Source organism: Leuciscus leuciscus (genome assembly GCF_965113295.1).
Source record: "Leuciscus leuciscus genome assembly, chromosome: 23".
Taxonomy (NCBI): Eukaryota; Metazoa; Chordata; class Actinopteri; order Cypriniformes; family Leuciscidae; genus Leuciscus; species Leuciscus leuciscus.
In genome coordinates, this window is record NC_138747.1 from 33,762,421 (window position 1) to 33,786,191 (window position 23,771).

The window sequence follows — 23,771 nt, forward strand, 5'->3', positions numbered from 1 at the left end:
GTGTGTGTTTATCTGCTGATGTGTGTGTGACGTTAGTAATGTGTAAATACCCAGAGCACATGTGTGTGTGATCATCCATCAGAGGGAAGCGTTTCCCTCATTCAGAAGCTCATGTCCGTCTCAGAAGTGCTCTGACAGGGTTAACCTCTCTAACCCTAACCCTTGCTCTGACAGGACGGCTCTACGGTAAACGCTAAAATGCTCACGCCAGCGTTGGTGTAATGTTTTCCTCTGTGCACCTGTTGATCACTCAGTGACGGCCGTGTTGAGGTGTGTGTGTGTGCGAGCGCATCAAGTCAAGTCACCTTCATAAAGCCCTGCTGCACAGGTCAGAGGTCAGATCTAAGCCTAACCCGACCCGTGTCCGACTGGAGCCCGCCCTTCTGTTGCAGCCATTAATGCTGGCGCATGTAATGCTGTACTTCATCGTTATCCTCCTCCTGCTCCACAGTGTTTTCCCACTCTTCCTCAAACTCGGCCAGCTCTTCTTTGCTGCGTAGCCCGCAGTGTTATAAAGTATGTGATAGGTTATAAAATGTCTTTCTATGTTTGTTTTTCCATCGTCAACTTCTCATATTTTCTTTTAATTAATGTCTAAAATATAAAAAAGGATACAAGCTGAAGTCCTGGTTTATAATGGACATCATCTGACTAAATCCCTGTACCTACAGAACGACTCGGGATCGACTCAGACTCAGATCGAGTCCCTGAAGACGTTCTCATGATCTCGCTCTGCCTCAGCTTGTCTTCTGTACGGTGGTCTGTTTTAACTCTGGAACAGGAATAATCCATAAACACACTCTAAGGCATAGACTCGTATACTTCAAGGACCCAATACTGAAGCAGGAAATGTTTTATAATGTCTAGTGCAGAGAGGACTGTCTGGACTTGTAGATCAGGGAAGTAAAGCTGTATAGTTCAGCGAGAGAGAAGGTTTGTTCCCATCGTCTGCCAGCATCTTAAAACCCAGTGAAACTTCTTCAGGACACCAGCATTTGAAGTTAGGGCTCAAAAGAGGCACTGAAACTTGACGGACCCCAAACCAACTCTTTATGAAACGTTTACGGCTTCTAATGTTTCTTAATTAACTTTTGTCAAATCATGTGGAAACAAAGATTGCATTTTCCGGACCTTTGCACATGCATTTAAACTAGAATGTTTCCTTTAGTTTGGATAGTACTCTCTTATTTGGCATTTCTGTCTCCAGTTTGAGCTGATTCTGATGTAAATCTCACTCTCATCCAACACCCTGATGCTCTTATATGTGGAATTCCTGCTTTTGTGATGGACAGAGTGTGTTTGAGTAAATTAATAGATGGTAAAGAACTAAAACACCTGTGCTGACGTCAGTACTGTAGTAGAGTGGTATTACAGGGACTTTAAGTGAGCATCTCTTCTTGTTGAACAGCCCAATACTTCTGACTCTTGTCTGGCATCTGTGTCAAATAGACAAACTCTTATTTGATCATATTAAACAAACTTTCTTCCTGCTTCTCAGTAAGCATCTACTCCGTTCATGCATGTTCTGTTAACACTTGTTAAATGAGATGTTCAGTTCCTTAAAAGGCTTTGTGCCATCTATTTCTAGCCTTAAGTAGTCATTTAGTAGAAAATGCTAAGTTTATATCTTTATATATAAAATAGCTAAGTTGTAAATAAATAGAAGATTATTTAAGTATATCTTTAGGCCAGTTGTTCCTGCGGCGACAGACACACACTGCAGTACGTCACTTCAAACACACATTCAACATGTTCAGTCGGCGAAAACACAAGACACGGATCTGACAAAACCGACGGTGTCTGTTGCCGTCAGTCGGTGCCTTTACAAGAAAACATTTCAGTCTTTCTACTTAAGAATTTTACATTGGATTCATTGGTCTCGGGGATGTGAATAACAGCGTCAGCACACCTGAACATGACAAGAGCATGAACCGCATCAGACTGAAATGATGTTTCAGCTCTGGAGGGCTTTTGGCATGAAACCCCAAAGTGAACAGTCTATTTACAGCGCCGTCTTTTTTCTTTCTTTTAATAAAGCCTTAATTAAAGTGGTGTGTTTTCCAGCTGGTGAAGACAGCCTGAGGCCTGCTGATCCCAGTAATTATCCCAGTTTCTCTGTCTTCATTTATTTGTCTAATAAAAGCTAGTGTGCAGACATATTGCTGTATTAGCTGCTGATGTGAAGGGAATGACTGTGCGATGGCAGTGTGAGGTGGTCCTAGTGTAAAAAAAAAAGCTCATGAAGGGGGAATTCCAGACGGTAACGCGCAGAAACGCTGACGGCGGCTCAGATTCATGAACTAATTATGCCCTCCGTCACTATGAGCTGAGGCCTATGAGCCGAGGCCTATGAGCCGAGGCCTATGAGCCGAGGCCTATGAGGAGAGCTCTATGAGCCGAGGCCTATGAGGAGAGGTCTATGAGCTGAGGCAAGATCTATGAGCCGAGGCCTATGAGCCGAGGCCTATGAGGAGAGGTCTATGAGCCGAGGCCTATGAGGAGAGCTCTATGAGCCGAGGCCTATGAGGAGAGCTCTATGAGCCGAGGCCTATGAGGAGAGGTCTATGAGCTGAGGCGAGATCGAATTTTCTCATTCAATTACCTGATGCTGCTAATATAGAGCGGTGCAGGTATGACATCACTATGACGAATCAGGTATGACATCACTATGATGAATCAGGTATGACATCACTATGACGTGTGTCGTAGATTTTTCCCTAAAACCTAACTATCTGGGGCGTCTCCAATCGACACCCAATTGATCTTATTACCTGGGGCATCTACAATCGACACCCAATACCTTTATACTCTAGCTTGCGTCTTCAGTCGACAACTGGCCGAGTTTCTTACTCGAACTTAAGTTTCCCTAACTTACTTGCTGCGCAGCAATAATCAACAAACAGACTTCATCAAATGTCTTTTTAAATGTTTTTATCACGGCCGGAAGAGTTCCCGAGCAGTTCTCAGGGAATCTCTCCCAAGAAGAAGCAAGGCCGGAGGATCTCAGACAAATTCCATTGAGAATCCCACTAGTTGTAAGAATACAACAGTTTTTACAGAATAGAGACAACTAGGGGTGTGACGACAACCGCATCACCGCAATATCGCGTTAATGAGATGCCTACCGCGGTGTGAGGTCATCACCGCACTTTTCTTTTTTTTCTTTTTTTTTGCTGAAAGTTACAGGAGTGCATATGGTGTGTAATATGTACTATAAACACATTAATATTTGCTTATAATTTACTGTATTCTGCGCGTCCCATGTTCAAGGGCTTCTGGAGAAAAAAAAACGCTCCCTGCGCAAGGGTGGGACAGTCCGTTAAACGTGTGTCTGATTATTATTAATTAACTGCTAGGTTTCAGTACTTGTGATGTTTACAGATAATGTTCAATTAAATACAAACAAACACAGGCATAAAAGACAAGTATAACGTAAACAGTTGGAGTTAGATTTTAATTGCAAGTAGCAATCTCTCTTATGTGGTATAGGCAATAACAGTTGACGGCGCTAGCCGAATGACATTATTAAAAAAATAGCCACGAATCTAGTGTCTAAGCCAAATACTGTGTCGCCTTTGAGGCAGGTGACAATTAAGGGGAAGCCGGTGAATTTGGACAAGGCAATATGCCGTATTTGTCGCACAAAAGTATCCATCTCGCGAGGAAATACCACTAACTGACCACATCTTAGAAATATTAACCATCCTGTGGCGTTTGCTGGACTTAAAGGAACACTTCGACTTTTCGGGACTTTAGCTTATTCACCGTATCCCCCAGAGTTAGATAAGTCCATACATACCTTTTTCATCTCCGTGCGTGCTTTAAGTCTGTTTGACGCACCCACCGCTAGCCTAGCTTAGCACAAAGACTGGATGTAAATGGCTACAGCTAGCATACTAATCCCAATAAGTGACAAAATAACGCCAACATTTTCCTATTTACATGTTGTGATTTGTATAGTCACAGTATGTACAAATAACAAGGTCATATGAGACACAGACATTTTTTAAACGTTTAAATACTGGGAACTATTTTCTCAGAAGGCGAAGCACTGCTACTTGGGCGGAGTGATGAGCGCAGCACCCGAGAAGCGCCGTACCGTCAACAAAACCAACGTGACTAACTAGCTAGTAGCGAATGTGATTCGTGATCATGGCTGACTTTGAGGAATTGTCCGAGGATTTTTATTTGGTATCAAACCAAGATCCAGAACCATATCGTTTTGAGCCAGAATACACAGACGAGGAGTTACAAACTTTGGAAGCTGATAGACAATGCCGAACAGACTGAGGTTGAGGGGAGAATCAGAACGGGAGTAGACTACTATTTCACAAACAAGGTCACTGTTTCTCAAAAATGAAAACTGCCCATACCCCCTCCTATTCATTAGCAAGTTGAACGCTTCAGTCCTGAAAGTTACCTTTAGCGCCGCTTATTTGTTACTGGGGCGATAGAGCGCGTTTGTGACAACACAATACTAACATTACAGGGGATACATGGAGCCCGGGAACAACTGTAATAGTAGTGAGTATGTACATTACATCTAACGTTAACGTTAGCTAATGGCACTGTAACAGTAGGCTAGTCATCTAAAAACATAACGGGACACTTACCGCAGCCGCAGGTGATCCACTTTGTCCTGTCTTTACTATCGATGGGACGGCCGTAACGTTATCCTTCAGCACACGTTTCATGGTCCGTGTGGCAAATTCCATTTTTTCAAAATAGTCGTCCTAGTGAAATGTTCTGAGCAAACGCGATAGTCCTTGATAATGTCTACAGGTGTGTTTGGATCTGTATCCAGAGCAATAGCCATTGATTCATCAGGTCAGCGTTTTTGTTTGGAATCCCCCTGTTTATTGTCGCAGCTCTTTACAATACAGCGAACACCCATGATTGTAAACTTTTTTTTTATTTCGGCTCCCATGTTAACAGGTTAGAGCTTGCACACTGCCTGCGTGAGACGCGCGTCTCAGTTGCTGCACGAGCCGCGCAGAAAACGCGTGCATGCTAGAAATAGAACCGACGCCTTTTTTTCACGCAAGCCTGTTGGAAGCGTTTCCTGGCAAAATAGAATAGGAAAAGATGTTTGTATGTCATTTTGACATGAATACATATTAATAAATTACATTTTGATGTTTGAAAGTTTAGGTTTTGACATAAATGCAGATATAAATGTAATAAAAACATTTTTTTAATCCATTTTCAAATATTGCACCTGTCAATACTGCCGACGCTGTCTTTGCTGCTATATATTTGTTTAACATTAAAGGGCACCTATTATGACTCTTTTCACAAGATGTAAAATAAGTCTCTGATGTCCCCAGAGTATGTATGTGAAGTTTTAGCTCAAAATACCCAACAGATAATTTTTTACAGCATGTTTAAATTGTAATTTTTTGGGGCTCAGAAAAACGCGCTGTTTTAGTGTGTATCCCTTTAAATGCAAATGAGCTGCTGCTGCACGGCACAGGGGGCGGAGCCTCACGAGCTCGCGCTTCAGTCAGGACAATCTCATCTGATAATATCAAAACAGAAACTCTCAGTTGCGGTGTTCATTTCGACTCGGAATCGGACAATAATGCCCACAGAGCCAGAGAATATATGCTGTATGGACATAGAACAGGTATAGTTTAGTTTAATTATGGTTATAACTTATTTGTCATCTGCTTTTATCCACTAATACAAGCCTGCTGTAGCAAAACCCGTCCGAATGATGACCAAAATATACTGACGAGTTCAGTGAAGTTTATTGTACATCACACAAAAGATGAGCGTTTGTTTTACTCCAGAGAATCTCTGTAAGAGCTGAATAAACATAGTATAAGAAGTGCACATTAAAGTCTTATCCATAAACTCTCTCTCTCTCTCTCTCTCTCTCTCTCCCTTTCATTATCAACAACATACACAGCGAAGTACACAAAACACTCGTTACAACTAACAGTAAACAAATATACACACCTTTTCAGTGGGTGCTAAATACACTGGTAAACCTTGTATCCGTAAAATGACTCGAAGAGCTGTCATAAAGAGCGTTTACCGCCAAACCGCGAGATTTGTTGCTTCTTTACCGCGGTAAGAAAAAATCCCATACCGTCACAGCCCTAGAGACAACAAATAAGATCATCGTGACTAACATGTCACCTTCTATCAATATGATTGGTTCAATTGGTGAAAGCAAGCCCTTCTGTTGCTAGGGAATGATTCCTTCATAATCACAGGGTTTCAAACCTAGTCATCTGTCTAGTTTCATTTCCCCTATTTGTTATTTATACACACACACTCAAAGTCACAAGTTTTCTGAAAGGGCACACATGTATTTAGCCAAAGAACAGAACGTCTTAGTACATTGTGTTTCAAAGTGTTAGAATGTTAGATGTTAGAGTTATGATTAGCTTGATATATAGTTTACTATTTTATTAATTAAAAAATCCATCACACGTATCAGGAATGACATCACTATGACGTATTGGGTATGACATCACTATGACGTATCAGGTATGACATCACTATGACGTATCGGGTATGTGACATCACTATGACGTATCGGGTATGTGACATCACTATGACGTATCGGGTATGTGACATCACTAGGGGTGACCCCGAATAGTCGAAGATTCGATGCTTCGATAGGAGGAGCCTGATTCGACTACCGATCTCACGGTCGAATCTTCGCAGAGGTGTTATGAAACGAGGATCATGCCACTTTGGCTATATGAGGGGCGCTCAATGTCTGATTTCACATAGAAGTTAGAACTACCGGTTTTCTGTCAATACGTTAATATTCAGCCTATTATGATAATGCTGTATATAAAAATGTCCAAAGAAAGAAGCTTTAAATAAATATTTTTTTAACGTGCGTCAATAAATCCAAACACCCCGTGACAGATTTAAGTTTCACTTTCAATCCGTGACCGACAGAGGAACGTCTTCGCGGCAAGGATTTAAATCTTTAACAATGTCTGGGATAAGAAAATCTAAAGTGTGGATGTACACGATCAGAAAGGATATTCTCCAAGGCTGGATTTAGCATCAGGAAACCCATGATCGCACTTCTGCCGGCCAACGTTAACATGTTTCACGCATAGACTGGGTTTCACATTAGAATGTATTTTATCCGCGCGCAAGATTTGAAAAGACTCCAACGGACAGACAGAGTGAAAGACGTTCAGGATTTGTTCTCTCGATCAGGTACAAGTGATTTCAAAACTTTTCAGCCGGTTCTAATTTTATTTTTGGATGCTGTGAACATTTTTAGCTAAAAAGACTGCCTCTCCAGTTTAGCTTATTGTTGTTTCTGCAGTTAAAAAGACAAAGTTGAAAATTCTGGCTACGATCGTTATTTTAATAATTTATTAATTTTTATTTAATTATTAATCTGTCAGGGTTATCTAATCTAACTATTTTTGGCTTGTGTTTTGAATATATGTTCCCCTGCACTTTAGGCATTTTGCACACATTTGCTCCTCATCCTGTGACTTGATTCTGATTTATTTCGTTTTGTATTTTTATTTATTAGAAAGGTATATTCTGTTCTAATTTAATTTAGTAAATTAATTGTTTATTTTTTCGGTGCATCGATGTTGTGCTGTAGGCTGGCCTGCTCGCACAGGTAATTTAGCCGATTTAATTTGATTTGCATGTGAAATGCAAATCTGCAGTGTGGCCTTTCTGGAGTTATTTATATTATTTCTTAGTTTTATTGATCAAAAATGTTTTTATACATTTTCTTCTATATCTTTGTGTGATTTTCTGTACATCGCAGCTTTGAAACGTTAAAGCCCCGCCCCCAGCCCCACCCCCATACACATGATTCGACTATTAGTCGACTATAGGCAAGACATGACGATTCTGATTCGACTATGAAAATCCATAGTCGGGGACAGCCCTAGACATCACTATGACGTATCGGGTATGTGACATCACTATGACGACATATCAGGTATGACATCACTATGACGACATATCAGGTATGACATCAGTTGCATTTTAGCACTTCTGGTCCCATCGTCCCGAACTCAGTGGGTTTTTTTGAGTAGGGTTTTGGGTAAATGGCTGAAGTAAGTAGGGTTGGGTATCGTTCAAAAAATTTCGATACCGATACCTTGATTTCGATACCGGTTCCTGAACGATACTTTTTTCAATACCAATTTTATGAAATCCATTTTAACAAGATTACATAACACATTACCACATCACATTATTTTTATTTTTTCAGTTTGACTCATGCTCATTAGTCAGTCCAGAAAGGAACAAAAAAAAGCACAAAGGAACAAAATATTTTTTTATAAAGAGCTCATGCTCACCAAACCTGAATTTGTTTGATCAAAAATACAGTAAAACTTGTAATATTGTGGAATAGTATTACAATTTAAAATAGTATTTGAATATATTTCAAAATGTAATTTATTCCTGTGTTGTCAAAGCTGAATTTTCAAAATCATTACTTCAGTGTCACATGATCCTTCAGAAATATGAAAACAGTTTTTGGAAACTATGATACATTTTTTCATGATTCTTTAATGAGTAAAAAAATTCAAAAGAACAGCATTTATTTGAAACATAAATCTTTAGTAACATTACACATGTTTTAAGGTCATTTTTGATCACTTTAATGCATCCTTACTGAAAAAAAATTCTGACCAACACATTTTTGAATGGCAGTGTACATTCAGTAGGTCATTATTGCAATATAAACACTGTCAGAGTGATCAACAGGTATCTCTTCATTTACCAGTCGAAGACGGAGCAACTTTCTGCTCTTATGTTTACTCGTGCACTGTCAAGGGCTTCATCATATCTGTCGCGGTACCGTCTTTGCAGCAATTATTTTACCGCAAATACTGCATCGCACGCTTGGCATCGAGAATGGAGAAATGTAGCCACACTTTTGATCGGCTTTTCCACATCTTTAAGGTATTGTGAGTGTGTGTGCTCGCGTCTCATTGAGTATGTGCGCGAGTTTGTGTGTGTGTGTGTGCTCGCGTCTCATATGAGAATGTGCGTGGACAGTTTGTGTGCGCGTGCGCGTCTCATATGAGTATGTGCGCAGAGTTCCGCGCGTCTCGTGTGTGTAGAGTTTGCGTGTATGTGCGTGAGCGACTTTAGGCGTGTCGTTGTGCATTTCATATGTATTTGTTTGAGCACTGACGTTGACGAGTTAACCCCTTAGGTATCGAAATCTGGTACCGAAAAACAAGTCATTTTTCGATACTCGATAGTATCGAGGCAATTCGGTCGGTACCTAAGTATCGAACTCGGTACCCAGCCCTAGAAGTAAGGTCTGTGACGAACACAAGCTCAAGACACTTTCACCTTTTATTCTACGACATAAAATACATCAGTATTACACAGTCGTGATTATTTGAAGCTGTTACGTGTCTTGAAAAAGGCGGATGCCAACAAGATTCTAAAAGGGATGAGTCTGTCGAGGAGATTAAACATCAGCCAAACAGATAAACTCAGTTCGCTTTTACAGCCGAGTTACGCTTATAATCTTGCTCTTTTTTTGATGTTCTTATAAACTATTATAACTCAAACACTCTGGGAAAATGTGTTTAGATAAAGACTGAAAGAGTTGTTGAAGCTCACTAATGGTGACGTTGAAGTCATGTGACCGTGGTGTAGTTTGTTTATAGCCTAGCTTTAGCTTTTTACTTCTAAGGTCTGCATTTTGGCTTCAATAAAGGGTTGACCACCCTTTGCAGCAATAACAGCTTCAACTCTTCTGGGAAGGCTTTCCACAATGCTTAGGAGTGTGTTTATGGGAATCTTTGACCATTCTTCTTGAAGCGCATTTGTGAGGTCAGGCACTGATGTTGGACGAGAAGGTCTGGCTCTCAGTCTCCGCTCTAATTCATCCCAAAGGTGTTTTGTCGGGTTGAGCTCAGGACTCTGTGCAGGCCAGTCCAGTTCCTCCACATAAAACTCCTCATCCATGTGTTTATGGACCTGCTTTGTGCACTGGTGCGCAGTCATGCTGGAACTGGAACATCCCCAAACTCTTCCAACAAATTTGGGAGCATGATATTGTCTTGGTATTAGGGATGTCAACGATTAATCGACGATCGATTAATTGTCGATAATACATTTAATCGATACAACTTATCGATCATGGATTAAGCAGGTCTTCATGCGTGTGCGCGCTGCTCAACCGCGAAACATGTAAAGCGAGCGCGCCGGAGTTATGTTTGGGACCATTTTACACCTTCATCATGACTATAAGTTTGCGTGTGCATTCGCAGCCTTTTGTTTTGTGCAAATGTAAGTTGTAATACTGTTTATTTTCTGTAGGCCTATCTATATCTGATTTATCTCATATTGGATGCATTTGGTTAAGAATTAACTCTGTAGTAAAGCGTCAGCTTCAGCGCGCGCAGCTCAAACGGCAGTGCACGACTAATAATGACTATTGGGACTGTAATATTACATAACATTATAAAGAGAACAATATTGTAATAAAACATTGTGAATTATTTGGGTTTAGTTGCCGTGTCGCGTTGCTCCAGGAAGAGCGCGTCCACAACATGAGTAGTTCTGAATGAATGGCACGTAACTTAGTTCAAGTTCACTTGTGCATGAATTTGCGTCATTTTGTGCAGATATAATTTGTAATATTATGTTTATTTTGAATATATCTGATTAATCTCATATAGGATGCGTTTCTTTTAGATAAATAACGTGCTAGCAAAGTGCTCCAGTTTAACGGTAGCAGATTCATTCAGCGCATGCAGTTGTTCCAGGAAGAGCGCGTCCACAACAGTCACACATTCTAAGCGCATATGAGGCGGCGTTGGTGACACGTTGTATTAGTAGTTATATTTGATTATTAAATAATTAATTTAATTATCAATCACATCGAAACATTTTACAATCCTACTAGCCCTTTATTTATATTTAAAACCATTCTAATTGATTTGGTGAGGAACATAGCGTTTTGAGCAGCATTTGCAGACCCTGTCATGCTGTTGGCCATAGCTACTGCAGTAGACGCATATCGCAGTATTAAGGCTAACGATTATTCGATTAATTGATCGTTAATTTAAACGACGATCGATCATGGGAATTTGTGAAGATTGACATCCCTACCTGGTATGCTGAAGCATTAAGAGCATTAAAAAACATTAAGGTACACACCACTGCATCCCACGCTTTACCACCACTGCACCCCACGCTTTACACCACTGCACCCCACGCTTTACACCACTTCACCCCACGCTTTACACCACTGCACCCCACGCTTTACACCACTGCATCTGACGCTTTACACCACTGCACCCCACGCTTTACCACCACTGCATCTGACGCTTTACACCACTGCATCCCACGCTTTACACCACTGCACCCCACGCTTTACACCACTGCTTCCCATGCTTTACCACCACTGCATCTGACGCTTTACACCACTGCATCTGACGCTTTACACCACTGCTTTACACCACTGCACCCCACACTTTACACCACTGCACCCCACGCTTTACACCACTGCATCCCACGCTTTACACCACTGCATCCCACGCTTTACACCACTGCACCCCACGCTTTACACCACTGCACCCCACGCTTTACTCCACTGCATCCCACGCTTTACACCACTGCACCCCACGCTTTACTCCACTGCATCCCACGCTTTACACCACTGCATCCCACGCTTTACTCCACTGCATCCCACGCTTTACTCCACTGTATCCCACGCTTTACACCACTGCATCCCACGCTTTACTCCACTGTATCCCACGCTTTACACCACTGCATCCCACGCTTTACACCACTGCACCCCACGCTTTACACCACTGCACCCCACGCTTTACACCACTGCACCCCACGCTTTACACCACTGCACCCCACGCTTTACTCCACTGCATCCCACGCTTTACACCACTGCACCCCACGCTTTACACCACTGCATCCCACGCTTTACACCACTGCACCCCACGCTTTACACCACTGCATCCCACGCTTTACACCACTGCATCCCACGCTTTACTCCACTGTATCCCATGCGTTACACCACTGCACCCCACGCTTTACACCACTGCACCCCACGCTTTACTCCACTGTATCCCACGCTTTACACCACTGCATCCCACGCTTTACACCACTGCATCCCACGCTTTACACCACTGCACCCCACGCTTTACTCCACTGTATCCCACGCTTTACACCACTGCATCCCATGCTTTACTCCACTGTATCCCACGCTTTACAACACTGCATCCCACGCTTTACTCCACTGTATCCCACGCTTTACACCACTGCATCCCACGCTTTACTCCACTGTATCCCATGCTTTACACCACTGCACCCCACGCTTTACACCACTGCATCCCACGCTTTACACCACTGCATCCCACGCTTTACACCACTGCATCCCACGCTTTACTCCACTGTATCCCACGCTTTACACCACTGCACCCCACGCTTTACACCACTGCACCCCACGCTTTACACCACTGCACCCCACGCTTTACACCACTGCACCCCACGCTTTACACCACTGCATCCCACGCTTTACACCACTGCATCCCACGCTTTACACCACTGCATCCCACGCTTTACTCCACTGTATCCCACGCTTTACACCACCGCACCCCACGCTTTACTCCACTGCATCCCACGCTTTACACCACTGCACCCCACGCTTTACACCATTGCATCCCATGCTTTACACACTGCACCCCACACTGCATCCCACGCTTTACACCACTGCATCCCACGCTTTACACCACTGCACCCCGCGCTTTACACCACTGCACCCCACGCTTTACACCACTGTATCCACGCCTTAAACCACTGCATCCCACGCTTTACGCCACTGCATCCACACTTCACGCCACTGCATTCACGCTTCACGCCACTGCATCCCATGCTTTACACCATCATTCCATGAAGCTCTATGCACTGTTAATCTGAAGGCCACAGAAGTTTGGAGGTCTGTAGCTATTGATTGCAGAAAGTTGGCAACTTCTGCGCACTGTGAGCCTCGGTATGCGCTGACATGCTCTGGGATTTTGCGTAGCCTACCACTGCGTGGCTTAGTTGCTGTTGTTCCCAATTGCTTCCACTTTGTTATAATACCACTAGCAGTTGACCGTGGAAAATTTTGTACTAAGGACATTTTAATTCACTGAGCTCCTGAGAGTGACCCATTCTTTCTTTGTAGAAGCGTCTGCATGCCTAGTGCTTGATTTACACAACTGTGGCCAATGGCCATGGAAGTTATTGGAACACCTGAATTCAATGGTTTGGGTTAGGGTTAGGGATGTCCCAATACTTTTGGCAATATAGGCTAGTGTATAGATGCCCAACAGTCATGCCAATAAAGCTTTGATTATTCTGGCGCACGGAAATTTTTACGGCAAATTCACTTTACGGGAATTTAACATTTTATTTTATTTAGGTTTAATAGGCATAATAATAATAAAAATATGAATAATAATAGTAATAATAATAAAGACACAATCAGTGAATGGATTTAAAAGGCTGGGATGGGTGAAAATGTTTTTTTGTAGGCCTGTTATTTTATGTTACATATTCTTTCATCATTTATTGATAATAGAAAACTTAATTTGTATGCTGTCTATAGGCATCATCACGCGCAATAATAGGTTATTTGAATTTCTTAATTACGTGCTTTTGCTTAATTAAAAATAAATATTATTATAGACCTATCCATCCAACTTGCATTTTGAAACCAGTTTTCAAAAGATCGCGTTTTCAGGCCACCAAAACGCTGTTGTCGTGTAAATGAACAGCCAAAACGCATAAAAAGTCTTCAGTTTTTAGTTGAACCCGGTGTCGTGTAAACAGCCCCTGAGACCTGACTAAACAAAAACCAGGATAGATTGACTAAATATGATAAAAGCTAAAAATGACATTTGACACAGGACTAAGGCTAAATTAAAAAGTAGCTGACTAAATTAACACTATGTAGAAGACAGCTAGCTATAGGACTCAGTCGGAGATCATAAAGTTTCAGAGTTTGAGCATTTCCTCCTCCAGAGCACAAGGTGGCGCTGTGAGCGGCTGAAGAGTTGCAGTAGTTCAGCTTATTCATTTGTGACTTCTTCTACAGCAACAAGCTCACTTAACGTGACAAAAGGCTCCATCACAGTTTCTTCTCGAGCACAGCGCTGTAGACAAGATTTCTTGACTTTAACCATTAAAATTATGACAAACTGGTAGTTTTAAGGAACTTCACTTTCAAAGTTGCGGAATTATATATTACTCTCACTATTACTGCCATAAAAAGATTTGGTAAAAATAGTAAGAGTAGAGCAACTATCTTCCCTAACAGATACTGTACAGTTCCACAAATCACAGGTAACCTTATGCTTTCATTTGTTTCTGTTTTTTGCAGCTCAGTAAGATGTTCTTTCTCTTTCCGGATCCACACTTCAAGAAAACCAAACACAAGTGGCGCATCATCAGCCCTACGCTACTGGCGGAGTACGCGTACACACTCCGGGTCGGGGTAAGAGCACTTTACTCTTTATGAGCCGTTGTTCAGTGCAAGGGGTTTAATTGTTAGCACATTTATCACCAGTTCAAGTCCTTCATGATGACCTGAGAGGCCCGAACTCTTCCAGCTTTAGGAGACGCCGTACAGATTTACTTCTTTTGATGTGGAAATTTACTTCGAGAGTGACTCTCTTTATTTATTAGCTTTACCTTAATGTTATTGATATGGAATTAGAGAAAACATGGCTCTGAAATAACCTTCTGTCAGTCTTGGTATATTATCTCTATGTGTGTGTGTGTGTGTGTATGACAGCACTGAGGGAGGTAGATGAAAGCAGAACAATGGCAGGCTTGTATTTGTGAATGTGGGTTATTAATACAGACTGACTGCACATTCAGCACTCGTGTGTGTGTGTGTGTGTGTGTGTGGTGTTCCCTGCTGGAGGCGAGGAAACGTCTGGAAAGGCTATAGAAAGAGAGAACCCGCCTTAAGGAGTGTATATGTAGATTTGTCTACAGTGGAGATGTGAAGACGAAGGTTAAATGAGGGATCTGATGACACAGCTCAACTAAAGCAGTGAAATAACATTAGAGATTCATGTAAACGCTTTCCACGTCGTCTTCATTCCAGGCACATGTTAGTGAGAGTGAACGGCTACTGAAGTCCCTTTGATACTTCTGAGAATCTTATCTTCCCGGTTATTCTATCTGCACTGTCTAAAGAGTAAACGCCAATGACACGCGATAAGACCAATGTTTGCTGTCCTGCTGTTTCGACTCGCTCTGTCAGGGAATCTGGGACAGTTCAAAGTGTGTAAGGCAAGACCACTGCATTGATTTCCATGTAAACTGTGCTGGACTGGAGATGTGGAGGTGTGTGTGACACACACACTCTCAGGTGTTCGACACACACTCTCAGGAGTTCGACACACACACTCTCAGGTGTTCGACACACACACACTCAGGAGTTCGACACACACTCTCAGGTGTTCGACACACACTCAGGAGTTCGACACACACACTCTCAGGTGTTCGACACACACTCTCAGGAGTTCGACACACACACTCTCGGGTGTTCGACACACACACACTCTCAGGTGTTCGACACACACACACTCTCAGGTGTTCGACACACACTCTCAGGAGTTCGACACACACACTCTCAGGTGTTCGACACACACACACTCAGGAGTTCGACACACACACTCTCAGGTGTTCGACACACACACTCTCAGGTGTTCGACACACACACTCTCGGGTGTTCGACACACACACACTCTCGGGAGTTCCACACACACTCTCTCGGGTGTTCGACACACACACTCTCGGGTGTTCGACACACACACACTCTCGGGAGTTCCACACACGCTCTCTCGGGTGTTCGACACACACACTCTCGGGTGTTCGACACACACACACTCTCGGGAGTTCCACACACACTCTCTCGGGTGTTCGACACACACACTCTCGGGTGTTCGACACACACACTCTCGGGTGTTCGACACACACACACTCTCGGGAGTTCCACACACACACTCTCTCGGGTGTTCGACACACACACACTCTCGGGAGTTCCACACACACTCTCTCGGGTGTTCGACACACACACTCTCGGGTGTTCGACCGACACACTCTCGGGTGTTCGACCGACACACTCTCTCGGGTGTTCGACACACACACTCTCGGGTGTTCGACACACACACTCTCGGGTGTTCGACACACACACTCTCGGGTGTTCGACACACACACTCTCGGGTGTTCGACACACACACTCTCGGGTGTTCGACACATACACACTCTCGGGTGTTCGACACACACACACTCTCGGGTGTTCGACACACACACTCTCGGGTGTTCGACACACACACTCTCGGGTGTTCGACACACACACTCTCGGGTGTTCGACACACACACACTCTCGGGTGTTCGACACACACTCTCGGGAGTTCCACACACTCTCTCGGGAGTTCCACACACACTCTCTCGGGAGTTCCACACACTCTCTTGGGTGTTCGACACACACACTCTCGGGTGTTCGACACACACTCTCTCGGGTGTTCGACACACACTCTCTCGGGTGTTCGACACACACACTCTCGGGTGTTCGACTACACTGACGACAGCCACACAACTCACAACTCTTCATTCATGCACTTCTGATATTGACACTCACCAAATGAATCTGTGGTTATGATGAATAAATGTGTATTGTGTGTTGTGTAGGGTTTAGTGTACACTAACACTGATGTGTATTGTGTGTTGTAGGGTTTAGTGTACACTAACACTGATGTGTATTGTGTGTTGTGTAGGGTTTAGTGTACACTAACACTAATGTGTATTGTGTGTTGTAGGGTTTAGTGTACACTAACACTGATGTGTGTTGTGTAGGGTTTAGTGTACACTAACACTGATGTGTATTGTGTGTTGTGTAGGGTTTAGTGTACACTAACACTGATGTGTATTGTGTGTTGTGTAGGGTTTAGTGTACACTAACACTGATGTGTATTGTGTGTTGTAGGGTTTAGTGTACACTAACACTGATGTGTATTGTGTGTTGTAGGGTTTAGTGTACACTAACACTGATGTGTATTGTGTGTTGTAGGGTTTAGTGTACACTAACACTGATGTGTGTTGTGTAGGGTTTAGTGTACACTAACACTGATGTGTATTGTGTGTTGTGTAGGGTTTAGTGTACACTAACACTGATGTGTATTGTGTGTTGTAGGGTTTAGTGTACACTAACACTGATGTGTATTGTGTGTTGTGTAGGGTTTAGTGTACACTAACACTGATGTGTATTGTGTGTTGTGTTGTGTTGTGTTGTGTAGGGATTAGTGTACACTAAAACTGATGTGTATTGTGTGTTGTGTAGGGATTAGTGTACACTAACACTGATGTGTATTGTGTGTTGTGTAGGGTTTAGTGTACACTAACACTGATGTGGAAGAGGTGCACGACTGGATCGTCACACACTTCAGGGATCATCCTCTCTTCACCAGAGTGTCGGACGAACAACTGGTATGTTTTACATCTGTCTGTTTCTCTGCCTGAAATACTGAACATAGTAATTGTATTAAACCACAAGATTATGGCTGATTATAATGCTTTCTTGTGTATTATTGACAGTATTTTTTATAAAAAACATCTGAACTAGTTAACCCTGCTCATGTTAACCCCGGGTTAATGCAATCCTAGGTTATCCTGCTTCACGTTTCACGTTGCTCATTATCAATTTATCTTGGGTATTCATATACTGATGTTTCTCACTGTACATCCCTAAACTCCTGGTTGTCGTCCTGATTTGCATATTTGCGGTGTCAGTGTCACTGATTGGACGAGCGCATCACGTGACCGGTTTACATAAAGGCTGTAGTGTTGCACATCCATGTATTATCAGAAGAATCAGAATCAGAATCAGAAAGAGCTTTATTGCCAAGTGTGCTTGCACCCACAAGGAATTTTTCTTGGTACTGAAGCTTCCAGTTAGACATGTGCCGGTATTCGGTAATGCGATAAATCGCGGTAATGAATATGCACGATATTGTTATCGCGGGCACTTCAAAATACCGTGAAAAATAATAGATCCGAATTTAGATTTTTAGAACGCGCATTATAGCTTATTTTCCATCAACCGCATAAACAAACACTGCATATGCTGCGCGAAACACGTGCGCACTCTGATGTAAACAATCGCCACGTGTATAAGCATGCGGCCGATGCGCACTTCTAGTCTAATGTAAACAGTCCTCACATGGAGAAGCAGCATGGCGGAAGGAGGAATGCCGCCGCCTACAGTCTATGGCCGCCGCCGATCTATCCGGATCCATCCCGCTTCTAAAAGCAGAGCTGCCAACTCGACGCATTCAGCGCGAGACTCTTCACACTTCACGCCACACATCCGTTTTCTCACGCAGAGAAAAATCGCGGAGCAAAGAAGACACGAAGACCGTCAAACAAGACAGAGCAGGTTACTTTTGATATGAAACAGGAGAACAATTGTGTCACAGAACGTTACATTTAAACTATTTAATGACCAGCAGCATGTTAGATGACTAAAACATATAGATAAAGAGGAGTATTTTGCTGAATATGTGCACTGCACTTTTTTACATATTTATTATATTTTTACTTGTGTCATTACATAATTGTTATTATAATGAAAACCACATTATATTTGATTTAATTAGTTATTTGTAACCTTTAATAATACCAGCTGATAGGGCTCTATATGGTTACATAGCATTATGTGATTTTTTTTTTTTCATTGAGAAAAAAATAACATGTGGGCTATCTACTGTAGCCTTCCTAATATTTATCCAAAATAAGTCAATATTGAATCAAGATTTAAATCAAATCCCAAGTATTGAATTGAAATCGTTAAATTTGTGTTAAGCAATACAAACAGTAGCCTACCAGTCATTGTACCATGTAATCATTGTAACATGTTGTCACTAAACTTAATAAAATTCAGTTTAGTTACCAAATGTTTTGACAATCACAATTACACCTTGTGATGCAAGTTTTATTTTATTTTTTACATCCCCCCCAAATCCATCTGTTTCTCATGTGCAATTAAAATATCGTGATAATACCGTATACCGTGATAAAAGATCACTCAATTAATCGCAGCATGAAAATGTGATACCGGCACATGCCTACTTCCAGTGCACATATACAAATACAAATACAAATACAACAAGAAACATAGTAATACAAATTCTAAGAATAAAATATATATAAAAAAAAAAAATTTGTATAAAAAGTAAAAAAAGGGGTCACAGTTGGGTTTAGTCTGAATAAACATTTACAGATTATGAACATATTTACAGTATTTTGAGTAGTATGAATAATATAAATATAAATATCACCTGAGTTAGAGAATATTACACTAGACAGTGGGAGTCTAGTGCATGTTACAGATTATGAACATATTTACAGTATTTTGAGTAGTATGAATAATATAAATATAAATATCACCTGAGTTAGAGAATATTGCACTAGACAGTGGGAGTATTGCACTTACAGGCATATGCCTTGGGGGGCATGTTAAGTGTTCAGAAGGGAAATGGCCTGTGGAAAGAAACTGTTCCTGTGCCTGGATGTTCTTGTGGCCAGTGATCTGTGTCGCCGTCCTGACGGTAACAGTTCAAACAGGGGGTGTCCAGGGTGAGTGGAGTCTGTGATGATTTTACCTGCTCTCTTCCTCACTCTGGAAGAGTACAGGTCCTGGAGGGTTGGCAGGGGGGCACCAATAATCCTCTCTGCAGTCCGGACTGTCCGTTGTAGTCTCCTGATGTCCGATTTGGTAGCTGAACCAAACCAGACAGTGATGGAAGTGCTTAAAACAGACTCAATGACGGCTGAGTAGAACTGGATCAGCAGCTCCTGTGGCAGATTGAACTTCTTCAGCTGGCGAAGGAAGTACAGTCTCTGCTGGGCCTTTTTCACAATGGAGTCAATGTGATTTGCCCACTTCAGGTCCTGAGAGATGGTAGAGCCCAGGAACCTGAATGACTCCACTGCTTCCACAGTGCTGTTCATGATGGTGAGAGGGGGAGTGCTGGGGATTTTCTCCTGAAATCCACAATCATCTCCACTGTTTTGAGCGTGTTCAGCTCAAGGTTGTTATAGCTGCACCAGACAGCCAGCTGTTCAACCCCCAGTCTGTAAGCAGACTCGTCACCATTTTGGATGAGACCGATGACGGTGGTGTCGTCTGCAAATTTCAGGAGCTTGACAGAGGGGTCTTTAGAAGTGCAGTCATTAGTGTACAGGGAGAAGAGCAGTGGGGAGAGAACGCACCCTTGGGGGGCGCCAGTGCTGATGGTGAGGGTCCTGGATGAGAGCTTCCCCAGTCTCACTCGCTGCTGCCGGTCCGTCAGGAAGCTGGAGATCCACTGACAGATTGAGGATGGCATGGAGAGCTGAGTCAGTTTGGCTGTGAGAAGATCAGGGATGATGGTATTGAAGGCCGAACTGAAGTCCACAAATAAGATCCGTGCATAAGTCCCAGGTCTGTCAAGATGTTGCAGGATATAGTGCAGTCCCATGTTGACTGCATCATCCACAGACCTGTTTGCTCTGTAAGCAAACTGAAAGGGATCCAGCAGGGGTCCAGTGATGTCCTTCAGATAGGCCAACACCAGTCTTTCAAACGACTTCATGACCACAGACGTGAGAGCGACAGGTCTGTAGTCATTAAGTCCAGTGATTTTAGGTTTTTTGGGAACCGGAATGATAGTGGAGCGTTTGAAGCAGCAGGGAACTTCACACTGCTCCAATGATCTGTTGAAGATCTGCGTGAAGACTGGGGCCAGTTGGTCAGCGCAGGCTTTTAGACAAGCAGATGAGATGCCGTCTGGGCCTGAAGCTTTCCTAGTCTTCTGTTTTTTGAAGACTCGGCTCACGTCCTCCACACAGACCTTAAGCTCAGGTTGGATGGCAGAAGGGGGAGGAGAGGGGTTGCAGGAGGTGATGGTGGATGTGTGAAGTGCACATCAGAGCGGGTGTGAGGTGTGAGTCTGGGCTTCTCAAACCTGCAATAGAATGCATTGAGAGTGTCAGCCAGTTGTTGATTCTCCACAGATCGGGGGGATGGTGATTTGTAGTTGGTGATGTTCCTCAGGCCTCTCCAGACTGATGCCGGGTCGTTGGCTGAAAACTGGGTTTTCAGCTTTTCAGAGTAGCTTCTTTTAGCAACTCTGATCTCCTTTGTCAGTTTGTTTCTGGCCTGGTTATACAATATTTTATCCCCACTTCTGTAAGCGTCCTCTTTGGCATGACAAAGCTGTTTGAGTTTGCCAGTAAACCATGGTTTATCATTAGTGAATGATAAGAATGTCCTGGTAGGAATGCATGTATCCTCACAGAAACTGATATATGATGTTACAGTATCTGTGAGCTCATCCAGATCGGTGGCTGCAGCTTCAAAAACAGTCCAATCAGTGCAATCGAAGCAGGCCTGTAGATCCTGCTCTGCTTCGTTGGTCCATCTTTTTACAGTCCTTATTACAGGTTTAGCTGATTTCAGTTTCTGCCTGTAGGTCGGTATAAGATGAACCAAACAGTGATCAGAGAGCCCCAAAGCTGCCCGTGGGACGGAGTGATACGCATTCTTTATCGTGGTGTAACAGTGGTCCAATATATTACTGTCTCTGGTAGGACATGTAACATGCTGTCTGTATTTTGGCAGTTCACGGGAGAGATTTGCTTTGTTAAAATCCCCAAGAATGACTAAAAGAGAGTCTGGGTACCTTTGTTCCATTTCAGCTATATGTTCAGCCAGCTGTTGTATCGCCGCGCTCACACACGCGTCTGGAGGAATGTAAACATTCGCGAGAATGAATGAGGAAAACTCCCGCGGCGAGTAGAAAGGTTTACAGTTTATGAAATGTGCCTCTAAATTAGGAGAGCACATCTTCTTCAGTGTTGTTACATCTGAACACCAACTTTCGTTAATGTAGAAACACAATCCACCACCTCTCGTTTTCCCCGTTAGTTCCGCGATGCGATCCGCTCGGAACAGCTGAAAGCCCGGCAGATGTAGTGCGTTGTCCGGTATGGCTTCACTCAGCCAGGTTTCAGTGAAGCACAGAGCAGCGGAGTTTAAAAAATCCTTGTTAGTGCGGGTGAGGAGAAGAAGTTTGTCCATTTTGTTAGGAAGAGATCGGAGATTCGCAAGATGAATACTGTGGAGTGCAGTGCGGAGGCCGCGCTCGCGGAGTTTAACCAGCGCGCTTCCCGCGTTTGCGTCTGACCGCGCGTTTGAACAACACCGCTGCCCCTCCGACGAGAATGTCCAGTAAAACGTCTGAGTAATCAAAATCTGTAAAAAAGTTGTCTGGTGTGTGTTTCCTAATGTCCAGTAGTTCGTCTTTGGTGAAACTGATAGGAAAAGAATGACTAAACGCAGAACAAACCAACAAAAACAACACAATAACTAGAGAGCTCCACACCGAGGCAGCCATCCGCGGCACCATCTTGTTTCTAATATTGCTGACTGTACATTCACATTTATACTGAATGGAGTTTTCAGACTATAAAAGGTAAGAATAAAACACTCTCGTCACTCCAGTTGCGTTTTCTGTCACGGTTTGTCAACCCTAACTCTGGGTTTAGCACGACCTTAACCCGGGGTTTAGCACGACCTTAACCCGGGGTTTAGCACGACCTTAACCCGGGGTTTAGCACGACCTTAACCCGGGGTTTAGCACGACCTTAACCCGGGGTTTAGCACGACCTTAACCCGGGGTTTAGCACAGTGTGACAAGTGTTTCAAATACATAAATAATGGTTTGAGCCCTCAGAATAAATAGTCTGTGCTCATTGGGTTGAATGACTTGATGTTTGGACTGATTGTGTCACAGGCTGATGACATCATCATTGGTCACCTGGGCACATGCACGGAAGAGGGAAAGAAGGTTCAGAGAAACGGAGGCAAAAACTTTTTAGCAGTTTTCCGCCGAGTGGAAGATCCCGCGACGTGAGACTCTGTGGCCTGAAGTGACGGAAGAGAAGATCATTTACAGCAACTGATTCCCAAACCAGCATGTTAAATATTTTTTCTAAATCTGAATAAACAGATCTTGACATTTTCTGTATATTAAATGTTTATTATATTAAGCGTGTCTCTGTTTCATGTGTCCATGAGCTCGTCCTTTGGCTGATGGTTCTGATTCTGAGAGCTTCATGTGAGGTTTCTCTAGTGTTTTCATAGACTATTCAAGTGAATTTAAATCCCCAATCGCTGCGTGGCTCCTTAATGCCAGTAACAACTGATGCGCTGGATTACTCAAGTTCATCTTCATGAGCAAAAGGGAAAAGGCCAGTCTGTGTTTGAATGCAGACACACACACAGGATCAGACACACACACACATGATCAGACACACACTTATGATCAGACACACACACACTTATGATCACACACACACACACACACACACACACACACACACTTATGATCAGACACACACACAGGATCAGACAGACACACACAGGATCAGACAGACACACACAGGATCAGACACACACACAGGATCAGACACACACAGGATCAGACACACACACAGGATCAGACATACACACAGGATCAGACACACACACAGGATCAGACATACACACAGGATCAGACATACACACACAGGATCAGACACACACTCACAGGATCAGAGACACACACACAGGATCAGACAGACACTCACAGGATCAGACACACACACAGGATCAGAGACACATACGGGATCAGAGACACATACGGGATCAGAGACACTCACACACACACACACACAGGATCAGACACACACACAGGATC

The 23,771-nt window shown here is 43.1% G+C and overlaps 1 protein-coding gene and 1 long non-coding RNA gene across 2 annotated transcripts in view; both read left to right on the forward strand.

Annotated features, from left to right (window-relative positions):
* mettl1 (methyltransferase 1, tRNA methylguanosine) overlaps positions 1-23,082 on the forward strand; it is a 38,484-nt gene extending 15,402 nt beyond the window's left edge. The window contains exons 5-7 of the mRNA XM_082155545.1: positions 14,360-14,473; positions 17,377-17,478; positions 22,827-23,082. Of these exons, the coding sequence (XP_082011671.1) occupies positions 14,360-14,473; positions 17,377-17,478; positions 22,827-22,946 (336 nt within the window). The 3' untranslated portion in view covers positions 22,947-23,082. The remainder of the gene's footprint in view (positions 1-14,359; positions 14,474-17,376; positions 17,479-22,826) is intronic.
* Positions 3-6,587, forward strand: LOC309487748. The gene is made up of 3 exons (XR_014201917.1): positions 3-2,476; positions 2,580-3,078; positions 6,123-6,587. It is a non-coding gene; the product is annotated as an uncharacterized lncRNA (long non-coding RNA).
* Positions 23,083-23,771: the final 689 nt, after the last annotated feature.